This window comes from Triturus cristatus, chromosome 1_2 (assembly GCF_964204655.1).
Source record: "Triturus cristatus chromosome 1_2, aTriCri1.1, whole genome shotgun sequence".
NCBI classification, from domain to species: domain Eukaryota; kingdom Metazoa; phylum Chordata; class Amphibia; order Caudata; family Salamandridae; genus Triturus; species Triturus cristatus.
The window spans coordinates 129,866,409-129,882,467 of record NC_140580.1 but is presented as its reverse complement, the minus strand read 5'-3'; the positions used below and the strand labels follow the sequence as shown (position 1 = coordinate 129,882,467).

At 46.0% G+C, this 16,059-nt stretch overlaps 1 protein-coding gene across 1 annotated transcript in view; it reads left to right on the top strand.

The window, feature by feature from the left end:
* The window catches only part of LOC146866948 (pancreatic triacylglycerol lipase-like), a 187,753-nt gene extending 174,143 nt beyond the window's left edge, over positions 1–13,610 (top strand). Inside the window, exon 13 of the mRNA XM_085603272.1 lies at positions 13,479–13,610. Coding sequence (XP_085459398.1) covers positions 13,479–13,542 — 64 coding nt within the window. The 3' untranslated portion in view covers positions 13,543–13,610. The remainder of the gene's footprint in view (positions 1–13,478) is intronic.
* Positions 13,611–16,059: the final 2,449 nt, after the last annotated feature.

The following is a 16,059-nucleotide window of genomic DNA, read 5'->3' as shown; positions in this document are numbered from 1 at the left end:
CCTCTGACAACCACTCAGCAATCCAGCTGTGTGGATCTTCCTGGAGGTGGCAGGAGGGGTAGTTTGCTCCCCAAGGACCCTCAAGAGCAAAAGGAACTTCATCCCCCAAATAGTAGTGCACCAGGAGGCACATTTGCGGAGTGGTGGAGAAAGGTTGCATGGCCACCGAACACCTCTCAGTAACTGTTAGACCTGGCATCTTTGGCGTGGTTTCCCCTGACTTTTTGCCTCTACCTCCTGTATTTTTTGACGCTGTGCTGGATTTCGTTTTTGCTGGTTTAGATGCTTTGGGCACTTTGCCACTGCTGATCAGTGTCAAAGTGCAAGTGCTCCCTAGGTAAATTGTTATATTGATTGGTTATACATGATTGGTATATTTGTTTCACCTGTTAGCCCCTAGTAGTGTGCACTGAGTGTGCCAGGGCTGGTGATTCAAATGCTACTAGTGGGCCTGCAGCACTGATTGTGCCACCCACAGGAGTAACCCTAAAATGGTGTCACAGTCCTGCCACCGCAGTGCCTGGGTGCAGTTGCGAACTGCCATGCTGACCTGACCAGTGTCCACACTGGCCAGGCCTAACCCTTCCCTTTCTGTACACATTGGACACCCCTATCGAAGGCCCTAGGTACCCCCCTGGGCAGGGTGTAGTGTATGTGAAAGGTAGAGCATGTATTGGTGTAGGTGACATGCTCTGGTAGTGAATTACAGCCATTTTCGTTTTTCACTATTAAAAGGCTATCTTGCCCATAGGATATAATGGGGAATGCTGAGTATAATGTTTACCTGCATATCTTCCCATAGGAGCAAGATGGAAAATTAAAGTCTGGTATCCCTGAACTCAGAATTTAATAACACATCTTTTAGGAAAGATGACTTTTAAATCCTGTGTGTGAAAACAGCACTTTTAGAAAGTGGCTGTTTGCTTTCCTGCCCTTTCTGTGTGCCTTGGCCTGTTTGTGAATTGGCTGTCTGGTTTGTGAGTGACAGGGACAGGGGTGGCTCCCAGAGGCTGAATGAGTCAGCCCAGGGCTGAATAGGGAAATTCCCCTGTAGATGGGTGGGAGGAGTAGCACCTGGGTCTGAATAGGGCTGTGCCTACCTTCCACAATGCTGGCTCCACCCCCTGCTGGGCGGCTGACGACCCTGCCCCTCTCTCTCAAAGGAAAGAAGAAACCAAGTAAACAGAGTGCTCCAGGACTGGCCAGAACTGGTTCTGACTAGGCCAAGACCCCTCTGCCTTCAGAGGACAAAGAATTTTGGGGTATAAGTATTGGGACCCAGACTACAGAAAATTAGATCATCCTGGAATCAAGAAGGAACCTCTGCCAAGGAGAAAGCTGGAAGACTGAAGAAGAAGGACTGACCTGCTGTAAGGCTGACCTGCAGTTGCTTTGCTGCCAAGGAGAGGGGAAGGACTTTGCTGTGTGCTGTGTCCCCTGGCTTGAAGGAATCTCCAAGGGCCTGAGTAGAGCTGTCGCCGTCGCCGCGAAGATCGTCGCCGCGTCTGTCGCCGCTGCAACATCAACGCCACGTTCATCTTCGGAGCGCATCGCCCCCGGAGCGTGAAGATTCCCGTCGCTGCAAGTATCGTCGCAGAGCCTGCCGCCGCTGAGTGAGATCGTCGCACCGCTCGTTAGCGGGCCGCATTTCGTCGCTGCGAACATCGTCGCAGAGCCATCGAAGATCGTCGCATCGTGCCTCAGCGAGTAAATTTCTACCGGAGAAGCTACGCCTTGGAATCCATACAAGTATCGCCTCACTCCCCATACAGACCGGATTCGTCGCACACGCCCGCTGCATGCAGCGGGGTTGTCGCATCGCCTCCCCAGGGTCTCAGGACTGACGCTGTTGCTTGTTTTTTGACGCCTGAGCACCGCTAGGAACTTTTGTTGAAACACCGGGTACTGTTGGCTAAAATCGACGCTAATGTGCATTATTTTGTCACTAAGCTAATAACTCTTTTGAAACCATATTCTTGAACTGTGTATGTTGGATTTTTTGTCGTTTTGGTCTTGTGTAGTTTATATAAAAGTACTTTATTTATCTACACTGGTGTGGAGTCCATTTGTGGTGTTTTCACTGTGTTACTGTGAGTGTTGGTACAAATACTTTACACATCGCCTTTGATAAGCCTGTCTGCTCGTGCCAAGCTACCAAGGGGGTGAGCAGGGGTTATCTAAAGAGTGTATCCCCCTTACCCTGACTAGAAGCAAGGGTCCCTGTTTGGACAGTGTTACCTACCCCTGCCAACTAGAGACCCCCAGATCTAACAATAACCCACTGTGTGGGACTTACTGGAGGCAAAAGAAAGGGTAGTTGGCCCTCAAAGACGTCCTTGAGGGCCAACCACCCTGCCAGTAAGTCCCACACAGCGGGATTGCTAAGAAGCCCTCCTGGTACCTCCTCAAAGTCCTACACAACAGGATTCTTGAAAGCTGGTCAGAGGCCCAACCCACTTTCTTCACCACTCTGCAAACCTGATTACTAGCTAAAAAAACATAGAAATTCTCTGAATAAAACAAAGTTTAAAGGGATGTTCTAGTTAGGAATTAGTTTTGAAAAAACCTTAGAAATTCACTGAAAAAAACACACACTCACCCATACAGGTCCTCACACACCCATCTATTTTAATGCAAAGTCACCCACCCACTCACTCACCCAATAATCCTCTCAACACAGCCACTCACTCACCCATAGAAGCCCACAGGCACTCACTCACACAATCACTTACATACCCCTTCACATATCCAACAAGCACTCACACATTCTGGAACTCACCCATACAGGCATTCACACACACACTCACTTTTCATTGCAATTACTCACACGCAAAGTCATGTAACAAAACAGCTACTCAATCAGCCACTCACTCACTCATACAGCCACCCACTTACTGATAGAGCAAATAACACTGTCACTCATCCACCTATACATCCACTGACACACCCACTCACTCACAAATATAGCCACACACAGCATCTCACTCACCCACACAGCTGCTTACACAGCCACTTATACACCCATGCAGCCACTCACACACCGATATGCACAAGGATACATACAGTCACACAGCAACTCACATGATATATATTAAATGTAGTATCACTCAGTAGTACACCTAGTATACAACTTTAAGTTTTGTAGTACCTTAGAATATATGTTTAACACTAATAAACTCTTACAAAATAGTTACACTCATTGAATGGTGTCATCAGTGATGTCATTCGAGATATTATATGTGATGTCATGAGTGATGTCACTGACCATGTCATGAGTGATGTAATATGTGAAGTCAAAAGCAGTGCGTTGTGGGGACATAAGTTATAGTTAGCTCAAGTAACTATAAGTGCCGAATAACTCTGGTTTTGTATGAGTGAGTGTAGTTAGGACCTAGTTTCTATAGGAATGGGAAGTTTCGCTCCGCCTCCGACAGGCTCACGGAGCCAGTCGGGGTGCCTGGCAGAATAGTGATCCCAAAATGACAGCGGAGCCAGCCTTGGCTCTGTCATCGGGATTACGATGTCGCTTTCCGCCTGCCCTTTCGTGGCAGTTCTCCTGCCATGAAAAGGCAGGTGGAAAGTGACTTTGGGGGCCCCTAGCAGGGTCCTCTTCCCCCCGTGTCCTGCGCTAAGGGATATGTGTCCCCCTAAACATCCGTGCACGATGTGGCAGGCACCGCATGTTGCCTGCCACACGGTGCATGGATGTTTTAAATGTGTATATTTTCTATTGAGGCTGGTGCTGCAACCTGCAGCAAAAGCCTCTATAGAAAATATACACTTTCCAAGCACCATGAAGGCAGCTGCATCATAATAGTGGAAATGGGACTGCCAACTCCTTGCCAGGTGGTCCTGTTTCCGCTACGATGTCGGTCGGACTCTCGTCCGACCGACATCATAATTCGGGCCTATTTGTCTTGTGGGTGCCCCAGGTGCGAATTAGGGCACCCAGGTAAGGCCCAAGAGAATGGATCCCCGGGGCCACTATTGGCTCAAGGAGGGGGTCCATCCGCACCCTCTTCTTTAAATATTTGCTTTGGCCCTGAGCAATGGGGTAACTGGGGCCACTTTCTCCTCGAGGAGGGGTCTAACCACCTCCCTCCCCTCACAATAAAAAAGGCCATGGAGGATGGGGTCCCCACAGCCCGTAGTAGCTTGGGGAGAGTGGTGAACGCCCCCTTCTCTTAAAATACAAAAAGCCCCGAGGTCATGGGGTCTGCGGGTCCATAAAGGCGTGGGAAAGGGGCTGGACACCTCATCCTTTTAATCAAATAATCCTGCCCTGGGGTCCTTCGTACCCTGAAGGCTCAGAGAGCTTGGGTCCCCTGCCCAATATTGTGTAATAAAACAAATTGCCCCGCTTACTGATAGAGCAAATAACACTGTCACTCATCCACCTATACATCCACTGACACACCCACTCACTCACAAATATAGCCACACACAGCAGCTCACTCACCCACGCAGTTGCTTACACAGCCACTTATACACCCATGCAGCCACTCACACACCGATATGCACAAGGATACATACAGTCACACAGCAACTCACATGATATATATTAAATGTAGTATCACTCAGTAGTACACCTAGTATACAACTTTAAGTTTTGTAGTACCTTAGAATATATGTTTAACACTCATAAACTCTTACAAAATAGTTACACTCATTGAATGGTGTCATCAGTGATGTCATTCGAGATATTATATGTGATGTCATGAGTGATGTCACTGACCATGTCATGAGTGATGTAATATGTGAAGTCAAAAGCAGTGCGTTGTGGGGACATAAGTTATAGTTAGCTCAAGTAACTATAAGTGCCGAATAACTCTGGTTTTGTATGAGTGAAATCTACCCCTCACTATAACGTCCCTGTAGCCTTTGGTTTTTACAGTGCATATATCTATCTATCTATCTATCTATCTATCTATCTATCTATCTATCTATCTATCTATCTATCTATCTATCTATCTATCTATCTATCTATCTATCTATCTATATATAAAAATATATTAGCAGTCATCAGTCGGTGGGTGTAGTTAGGACCTAGTTTCTATAGGAAAGGGAAGTTTCGCTCCGCTTCCGACAGGCTCACGGAGCCAGTCGGGGTGCCTGGCAGAATAGTGATCCCAAAATGACAGCGGAGCCAGCCTTGGCTCTGTCATCGGGATTACGATGTCGCTTTCCGCCTGCCCTTTCGTGGCAGTTCTCCTGCCATGAAAAGGCAGGTGGAAAGTGACTTTGGGGGCCCCTAGCAGGGTCCTCTTCCCCCCGTGTCCTGCGCTAAGGGATATGTGTCCCCCTAAACATCCGTGCACGATGTGGCAGGCACCGCATGTTGCCTGCCACACGGTGCATGGATGTTTTAAATGTGTATATTTTCTATTGAGGCTGGTGCTGCAACCTGCAGCAAAAGCCTCTATAGAAAATATACACTTTCCAAGCACCATGAAGGCAGCTGCATCATAATAGTGGAAATGGGACTGCCAACTCCTTGCCAGGTGGTCCTGTTTGCGCTACGATGTCGGTCGGACTCTCGTCCGACCGACATCATAATTCGGGCCTATTTGTCTTGTGGGTGCCCCAGGTGCGAATTAGGGCACCCAGGTAAGGCCCAAGAGAATGGATCCCCGGGGCCACTATTGGCTCAAGGAGGGGGTCCATCCGCACCCTCTTCTTTAAATATTTGCTTTGGCCCTGAGCAATGGGGTAACTGGGGCCACTTTCTCCTCGAGGAGGGGTCTAACCACCTCCCTCCCCTCACAATAAAAAAGGCCATGGAGGATGGGGTCCCCACAGCCCGTAGAAGCTTGGGGAGAGTGGTGCACGCCCCTTTCTCTTAAAATACAAAAAGCCCCGAGGTCATGGGGTCTGCGGGTCCATAAAGGCGTGGGAAAGGGGCTGGACACCTCATCCTTTTAATCAAATAAACCTGCCCTGGGGTCCTTCGTACCCTGAAGGCTCAGAGAGCTTGGGTCCCCTGCCCAATATTGTGTAATAAAACAAATTGCCTCGCTTCCACCGTCACCCATGGCGGGTGTTGGCTGGGGAGCAGGTGGGGCCTAGGGGGCCCTGGGGCTTCTCCCATGGCCACCACCCAAAAAAAGGATCTGGGTGTCCCAGGTAGATACTGGGACACCCAAAATAAATGTAAAACAATGAATAATAAATCAGCTGCCGGAGGGGCTTATTTATTATTTGCTTTTCCAAGGAAGGACTACCCCATAATGCCCTAGGGCATTTTAAAATAGCATATTTTCCTTCTGGTAGTACCCTTAGGCAAGTGCAGCACCAGCATTTTTTATTTTAATGTTATGAGGTACGCCAGGGAATGCAGCAGCCCCCCATGACCATTAAAAAATATTTTTTATTTTTTTGCGTCATTAAATCCATGAACCCAGGAGAAATTAGCACATTTCTTTAAATTATTCTGAGCTTGGTCTCTATGTTCTTCAGCTGGAGTGCAAGGCCCTCCTGTGGTTGTTTTTCTGATTGCATGTTTTGGGCTTAAAAATGTTAAAAGAAAGACTGAGAGACATGCTGGTTTACTTTTTATTTTTTAAGGTTTGAGTCTTTATTTTAACATTTTCCAACCCACAAAATGCAATCACAAAACACAATGTTAAAAGAAAGACTCATAGATATGTTGATTTCTTGTTTATGAAAACTTTAGGAAACATTTTTACAATAATCACTATTATTAAACATTGCATTGTGTGAATTATTGAGATATACATTTTATTTGAAAAAAGTTTGGATGATTTTTGGAGCAAGATGATATGTCTGCTTAATATATATATTGATATGTTTACCCCTTGATAAAGTCAGTAGGTCGACAACTTGGTGGTGTGACTGTCAGTAAGCCTGCCCAAGTGTGGGCAGACCAGCGTGATCTATAGTTACTTAAGGTCCTTGCGACAACTACAGCAGGTGAATTTCAGTGGTTTTGTTCATTTAAAAACTATGTTTTAACTGACATTTTCACCTAATGCCCACCCTGTTGCTAAAAAACACGGTTTCACAAAGACAGTGAGGCCCATCCTGGATGCAAGCATCTACCAATGAATCCCCTCAAGAGTTTGAAAACAACAATATAAACATAGACCCTGTCAGCAAAAAGTTACACTGTCTCACTTTACACTTTATTTTCTTTCTCTCTATAAGTGCTGAAAAAGAACACATTTAAAATGTATGTGGTTAAATTCGTTACAATGTACTTTGCATTTAAAATTTGACTTATAATAATACTCATTGTTGCATAAAACACATTTTAAATATTTGCACATTATCTCAAAACAAGCATTTCTCGAATAATTGACAGACATATCTGTAGTTTCAGAGAAATTATGAATTCTAAATGCTTGACAATCAAATGCTCAAATCTTTCTAAAGAGTGGTAAAATGACTTAATACATTGTGTAAAATAAACAATGTGTAAAGAGTAACATGCGTAATATAGTCCAACATTGCCTAAGAGCTCCTAGTTTATAAATGTCACCAGAGGATATATATATTCACTGAAAAAACAAAGGTTTCAGTGTTGGTATAGTTAGGTATGGTAATGGTATACAATAATTAATTAATTTACATTATAAAAAGTTCAGAAGTTCACTGAAAAAACAAAGGTTAAAGTGATGTTTGACCCTTGAACCTCCTGAGGCGGAAGCCGGGAGTGCTTTGTACTATATTATTTTAAAAACTGTATATATTTTATGCTGTATCTGCCTACCTGCTGAATCTTGCATCCCGCGCAGCTGGTCTTTCGCTGTAGCGGCCGCAAGCCCTCTAGTCCCACCTCGGGACGCCATTCCGGCGAGCGCCGAGGCCATGCCCCTTGACAGAGGCCACGCCCCCCGCCGCCGCGATAAAAAGGATTCTGTTGTCAGCGCTTGTTAGACCCTTGAACCTCCTGAGGCGGAAGCCGGGAGTGCTTTGTGCTATATTATTTTAAAAACTGTATATATTTTATGCTGTATCTGCCTACCTGCTGAATCTTGCATCCCGCGCAGCTGGTCTTTCGCTGTAGCGGCCGCAAGCCCTCTAGTCCCACCTCGGGACGCCATTCCGGCGAGCGCCGAGGCCACGCCCCTTGACAGAGGCCACGCCCCCCGCCGCCGCGATAAAAAGGATTCAGTTGTCAGCGCTTGTTAGACCCTTGAACCTCCTGACGCGGAAGCCGGGAGTGCTTTGTGCTATATTATTTTAAAAACTGTATATATTTTATGCTGTATCTGCCTACCTGCTGAATCTTGCATCCCGCGCAGCTGGTTTTTCGCTGTAGCGGCCGCAAGCCCTCTAGTCCCACCTCGGGACGCCATTCGGGCGAGCGCCGAGGCCACGCCCCCTTCACAGAGGCCACGCCCCCCGCCACCGCCTTCCCTCCTATATAATATGTGTCATTGGCGGACGCGCAGCGGACGTGTGCAGCGGGCGCGCCGACTGCGCGCCGAAGGAGCGCCAAAGGAAAGCCCGTCTGCGCCCGTCAGCGTCCCGGTGGCGGTAACGTACAGAATCATTGTCATGAGAAAATCACTCAGTACTCCACTCTTCTGCTTCGTACCCTTAGACAAACATGCAACAGCAGCTGCAGTGTCCATGATCCGGCAAGTGAGACTCAACATCTTTTCACGGTTTGTGGTTGGTCGTTGATGAACGGGCTGACGGAAACGGATGGCGTTAAGCCTAGCCTATATACAACTATACCTACCGAGCGGGCTGCCGCTGATCGCTTCTTCAGCTGTGCCCTTCTGAACACTCGTTCAATGAGTAAACATGCTCTGGACCTGTTCGACTTTCTCTCCGATTTTAAACCCGCCTGCTTATTTCTCACGGAAAGGTGGCTTGGCGAAGCATCCGGTCCTGATATTGCAAACGCCATGCCCGCAAACTATTTCATACTGAGAAAAGATCGGAAATCAGGCAGAGGGGGAGGAGTGGCATTGGTGATTGACAGACGTTACGAGTGTTCCATCATACCAACCGAGGATATTAGTGGGGTGGTAGCACTGGCGTTCTGTCTTACACTTTCTCCCGGCCAATCTTGCGCGGGCTTGTTGGTCTATAGGCCCCATGGTCCCGTTGGTTCTTTTAACGAGGAGCTGAATGCAGTGATTTCGATCATGAGCATTCAATTTAAGCATTTCATTCTTTTGGGCGATTATAACGTCCATTTTGATAATATAAATGCCCCAGACACCATAAAAATCTTAGATATTACTACGCCTCTGGGCCTCTTACCCTACGTAACGTGCCCTACTCATAATAAAGGTCACATATTGGATCAGATTTTTTCATCTTCTTCGGTGACAGTTGTACCCCCCCCCCCTTCCGGTGTTATGGTCTGACCACCTTTTGGTGACTTTTAATACTCAGTCCCAAACCATGGCGACTAGTAGAGGTGTGGGGTGCCTTGCCCGGCTGTCGCGTCCTTTCCATTTAGTCACCGTGGAAATGATGGAGCAATATCGGCTAACTCATCCCTGCTCTCTTTCCGGGGTCCTGGAACTAGATCTTGCCCGCTTTCAAGAGTGGCTTACACAGTGCTTGGAGGATTTAGTCCCACCGAGGCATTCGTATAAAAAACCCTCACGAACATCGGCCCCATGGTTTTCGCAGTCGCTCAACTCTAGCAGGAGGCTCTGTAAAAAAGCCGAAAGAGCTTGGCGAACAAATTACCTGGATACTATGAAGGAGGCCTACAGAAGTTGTACCAAGGCTTATCATAAGGAAATTTATCGGGCTAAAAAAGCCTACTTTGCTCAACGGATTGATGAGGCCGCTAATGCCAGCAAAGAAATCTTTGCAATTGTGAAGGAATTCTCTTCACCAGCGGCTATCACGCCTAGGTGCTCTTTTTCGGAACCGTGGGTTCTGCAATTGGCTAGTTTCTGTGCCAATAAAATCAAGAGCATCCAGGCAACTTTTCCTGCTTTTATGAAGGTGGGAGCGCTTTGTCCCGAAATTAAGACCACTACACTGGACTCGAAAAAGCCCAGTCTGATGAGTTTTCCTCCAATCACACTGCAAGACTCTTTGGAACTTCTTGTTAAAACTAGATCGGGCTCTCCCCTTGACCCTTGCCCTGCGAAGTGTCTTGCCAAAATAGCTCACGCCATTAACCCGATGGTCAACCCTATTTTAAACTGTTCATTGTCAACAGGGATTGTGCCGTCTGCCTGGAAACAGGCAATGGTCATTCCTCTTTTGAAGAAACCTTCTCTTGACCGTGCCATCCATGCTAATTACCGACCTATCTCTCTGCTCCCGGCACTGGCCAAAGTGGTGGAAAAGCATTTTCAGTCTATCCTCTCTCATTTTGTGGAGTCTCATGGCCTTCTGCACCACACTCAATCCGGCTTTCGTGCGAATATGAGCACGGAGACAGCGCTGTTAGAGGTGTTTGAGGCCATCAAGGAAGCTCAGGACTCTGGGGGTAAGGCACTGCTGGTGATGCTCGATCTTTCGGCGGCGTTTGACACCATTCCGCATGATCACCTATTGGCACGTCTTGCAGAGATAGGTGTGGGAGGAACGGTGTTCAAATGGTTCAAGTCCTTTCTGACCGATCGCCAACAGACAGTCTGGGCTCCTCCCTTTTCTGCGACAGTGCCGCCTCTGGGTGTGGGTGTTCCTCAAGGCTCCATATTAAGCCCGACCCTTTTTAATATCTATATGTCCCCGCTGGCTGCGCTGGTCGAGTCTTTTGGAGCCCAGATTGTTTCTTATGCCGATGACACCCAGCTCCTTTTCACATGTGGCAAGGACACGGATTTCAATGGAGATCGCATCAAGAGTTGTCTGGATGCGGTCTTTACATGGTTCCAATGTAATCAGCTCAAATGCAACTCAGATAAATCTGAGGTTCTCTTTTTTGGCTGCCCTCTGGATCCCTGTTGGAGGTCTTGGTGGCCCGCTGATATGTCCCCCCCTTCTGACGTGGCCTCAGTGGTTAAAAACCTTGGGGTGAAGATGGACAATGGTCTCACTCTGAAACCACAGATTATGAGCCTAGTTGGCCAATGCTTTGGCATTTTAAAAATGTTAAGGAAATTTCTTCCTGTCCTCTCCATCGGCCATAGGAGGATCACGGTACAGGTTATGATAGGCTCTAGGCTGGACTACGCCAATGTCCTGTATCTGGGTCTTCCGAAGATCCTTCTCTCACGGCTACAGGTTGTGCAGAACTCGGCAGCTCGGGCTATTTTTGGCCTTAGCCACCGTTCCCATGCTTCAGGACTGTTGCAAGCTTTGCACTGGCTCCCTATTCAGAAGCGCATTGAATTTAAGGCACTTACTTTTGCATTCAAGACTCTTGATTGCTCCGGTCCCCTCTATTTGAGGAAGAGGATCGGTTTTCATCGGCCTGCCAGAGCCTTGCGTTCTGCCTCATTGTCACTCACTTCGGTCCCGGCTTTCAGGCGTGCCCGGATCGGAGGGCGTTCTTTTAAATACCTTGCACCTCGGGCCTGGAATGCCCTCCCACTGGCCTTAAGAAAGAGCGACAACTTGACGACTTTTAGAAAGACGCTTAAAACATGGCTGTTTAGCCTTTAAATCTCCCCCCTGGTTGTAGCTATTTTGGTTCACGGGTCTGTCAGCGCCGGGACACTCTGCTGAGTAGCTGAGCGCTTAATAAAACCCAACATAACATAACATAACATGTTATAGTAAGGCAAAAATGTCAGTTAAAACGTATCATTTTAACCTCTAAAAAAAACCTGAAATTCACCAGTTATAGTTAAGTGAAGTAACTATAACTCACACCCCGACCAATCACCGTGTTGTCATCAATTATGTTATTTCAGTTACAACATAGCATTTTTAATTCTAAATACCATTGAAATTCACCAGTTGTAGCTAACTGAAGTAACTGAAACTCACCCCCACCAATCCCAATGTTCACCAATTATGTTATTTCATATCTCATCACCGATGTTATTAATGATGTCAATGATCTGTTAATATGTGCTAGGTTTATACACTAGTTCTGGGGCACTGAAAGGTGTTGCTATTGCATTAAATATGCTTCAAGAGTAGAGATCTGTCAACGTGTTGCTCAGTGCTTTCTTTTCATTGGTGATATTAACTTTCTTTTTATAATACCTGAATGGTATGCCTCAACTTTGGACAGTAATATAATGAATAGTTTTATGAGTAATATATTTTTGTGAGGTCATAAGCATTGAGGTTGATGACCAGCCGCGGCCGCTGCAGGTAAGAGCGGTGAGGCCAGGTGAGGGGGGATTTCGAGAGATGACCACGAGGGAAAATTAAATAAATAAATAATTTTCCCTTGTGGTTGTCTCTCGAAATCCCCCCTCACTTGGCCCCACCACCCAACCGCTCTCAACTGCAGTGGCCGCGGCTGTTGACAACTGCCCCAGAACTGGCTTGAAGTGACCACAGATGAGAGGTTTCTAGTTTCCCTGGCTACACCTCTGGTCTGGGCAATAAGCTCTGCACAAGGGGAGAAGTGTTTCACCATTTTAGATTTAGGCAGCGATGGTCACTGTTGAGATTTATTGCGGTAAGTCACCCAGGAAATGCAGCAACCCAGGGTAGGATTACCCCTAGAACGTTTTCTGTATTGGTTAAGAAGTATCCAGGAGCCACCCCCCACCCATATGCTACTCCCAGGTATAAATGTGGCGCCCCTGGACACCTGCTTCAGAACACTAAGGGATTTGCGGAAGATAAAAGAAGGACTGCACCTGTTGTTGAGACCTGTGAGGAGACCTGAAATGCTGGGCCTGCTCCCACTTGTGCCCAGAGCAATGAAGTGGACTCCAAGAGTCAGTTGGCTGACCTCCTGTTAAGCTACTGGAGCAAGCTGCTAGAACCCCATTTCCTGAAGAGCCCTGCTAACCAGTTCCTACTGGAACTGCCCTGGATCCTGCTGGTGGCTTCTGCTGGAGTGAGTCTTGACCTCCAAGTGCTGTTCCTGGTGTACTGGGACTCTTGACTGTGTCACAGTGTACTTCTCCAAACACCCTGAGAAACCTGGGACTTTGAAATGTTTTGGCTCCAACGCCACCCAGAGAACCGGGGCAAACCTGCTTAGTCAATCTGATGATTGTGCGTTGCCAGTGGGAGGAAGATTCAGTGTGGTTGCGCAAAGCTTTTTTGTAGCCGTAAACCAATTTCAGCTGGATTTCGCGGAGAGGGTATTTGGCCTTGTGAAGCCCTACTCGGCTACAACTTGCAGCATTGCCCTGCTGCAATTCAAATGTTGACCACTTTCTACAAAACATGTGTAGATATAGTTAGAGTTAAACACTCATCAGTATAAAGCATCTAGATATCTGGTTCATGTTACATGAGACAAGTTTCAATTGGATGTCAGTGTGTTTGGGGCATAGTCAAATCCATATGACCTGAATATGTCTTGAAGGCCAGTGTTGATCATTTTCCAGCATGTTTCATGGGACAATTATATGATATATTTGTTTGCCTAAATGTACCTTTTCTTTTGCTCCTAGATCAAAATTCTGTGGCAGCGAGACTGTGAGAGAGAACATTCTGCAGACGTTAACTGCATGCTAAAATAAAGGGAAATCAGACTGCAGCTGTGTATCAAAAAAATATGGAAATAAAACATTTTTGCCATTTAATTTGTGATCTGTTGATATGTGCTAGGTTTATACACTAGTTCTGGGTCACTTACAGGTGTTGCTATTGCATTAAATATGCTTCAAGAGTAGAGATCTGTCAACGTGTTGCTCAGTGCTTTCTTTTCATTGGTGATATTAACTTTCTTTTTGTAATACCTGAATGGTATGCCGCAACTTTGGACAGTAATATAATGAATAGTTTTATGCGAACACACCAACTCGCTGATAATAGTTGTTTTTGTCACCTAGCAATTGCTTGCATAATTGACCATGAAGGATTTTAACCTGTGACCTGCTGTGAATCTAGCACGGATATATAGCAGGCCTTCCACTTCCATACTATCTTCTGCTGCAATTGGTGGAGCAAAACCATACCCCTAACCTTAAGACACCCCAAAATTTCAACACCTTAAAATTTTACATGAAACAGTTCTCCCAAACATTGAATTGCATGCCAAAGCACCTCCCAGATACCAATTAGCAGTGTAAAACAGTTCAATATGTAAAGGGCATCTCTGGCTCATCCCCAAAATTCAGGGGTTCTTATACTCAATTTCTACATAACAAATCTGAAAAAATCATTGAAATTCCTGTGGTGTGGACAAAAGCATCATTGCTTCAGCAAATCAGAACACAAGGAAAGTAAACATAACTACTTGAACACATAAACACCATCCTATCATGTAGTTCCTACTAATCCGTAGGATCAGCGCGTTGGTTGGACAACATGAAATTTATGTTAGGTGCCTACACTGATTCTGGGCAGCTAGATCACAGTGCCATCAAAAGCCATCCTAACCTAACCAGGGAACAAATGGTTTCTGGGAAACACTGAACATGACAACCCTGACCTCTCAGGGTTCGTGAAAACAGATCCGAACCTTTCGTTGTGTCACTCATGCTTACTTGTGCTCAGAGAAATATGCAGAGAATACACAGTGGAACATTTTCAATATATTTATTGAACCAATGTTATTCATGTATAGATTACATGTGCTGCGACAATCAGTAGACAGAAGCAGATGAAAGTGATTACAAGCACCAAAAGAGTAAATAGTAGATAAAGCTCTACCATGGTGCTAAAACAGTGTATATATGCAGGCATATAAACAAGGAAGAAATCAGGTGTACTCCTACTATGCAATTCCTACTCTGAGTGTACCTACAGTGTGTATAGGCGTGAAGCCAAGAATCCCCCCAAGGAGCGATCCCGTCCGTATTAACTGGCGGGAAAGAATGTAGGAGACTGTCTTGGTCACAAACTGGACACCACCTCCCGGAGATGTCAGACCGCTGCGTGGTAAAGTCGCAGGGACCCTCGGTGTCAGCTAAAGTGAATCCTCTACTAATCTTTTGGGATGCTCATTATTTATAATAGAAAGTATTGTTGTGATCTACGTATAGATTAGTGATGTTATGCATATGTAGATAGCCCTGTCACCCCTTGGATTAAGATAGAACAACATTTGTACATAGTGCGTCAAGAGTCCTTGTACATGATGTTCGAGGCATCACAATAATGTTATGCGGAGCTAGATATGTAAACAAAGTAGTTTCACAGAAACTAATCCAACATTGTCACGCACACGAATATGTGCAAAAGGTCACGGCAGAAATGTTATTGTGCAAAATTAGGACAATGTAAGAACAATGGGTAGCTCCGTTACTTGGGCCTAACCCGGGCACATAACAATCCTAGTTTAAAAAATATATATAATCAACACCCTCCATGCTAATGTCATCTAGATGTTCTACCTCATGGGTACTCTCAAACTTTCTGTCGGGGGCAAAATTACAGTGTGGTTTGTGGCCGAGTGCTACACCAGTAGGGTTGGGGTCAGTGGGGGAGGGTCAGTGGGGGGACAGGGCTAGAGTAAAAACAAATCAAACTCATTTCAAAACATTAGACAATACGACAATGCTGTATTTCAAAAGCAAATGTAACTACAAAGAGCACAGTTTGAATATACATTTTTATTAGCAGACAATAGCAATCTTAGGAGTCACTGCATAGCTTCATACACACTTTGACCCCAATTCCATCACAGTCTCTCTCTCTTTCTCTTTCTCTCTCTCTCTCTCTCTCTCTCTCTCTCTCTCTCTCTCAATCAGTCTCTCTCTGTGAGTCAGTCAGTCTCTCTCTTTGTAAGTCAGTCTCTGTTAGTCAGTCTCTGTCAGTCAGTCAGTCGGTCTCTCTCTCTGTCAGTCAGTCTCTCTCAGCCAGTCTCAGTCAGTCTTTCTCTCTCTCTCTTAGTCAGTCAGTATTTTCTCTCTCTGTCAGTCAGTCTCTCTCAGTCAGTCAGTCTCTCTCTGAATTAGTCAGTCTTTCTCAGTCAGTCTCTCAGTCAGTCAGTCAGTCTTTCTCTCTCTCTCTCTATCTGTCAGTCAGTCTCTCTCTCTCAGTCAGTCAGTCTCTCACTCTCTCTGTCAGTCTTTCTCTCTGTCAGTC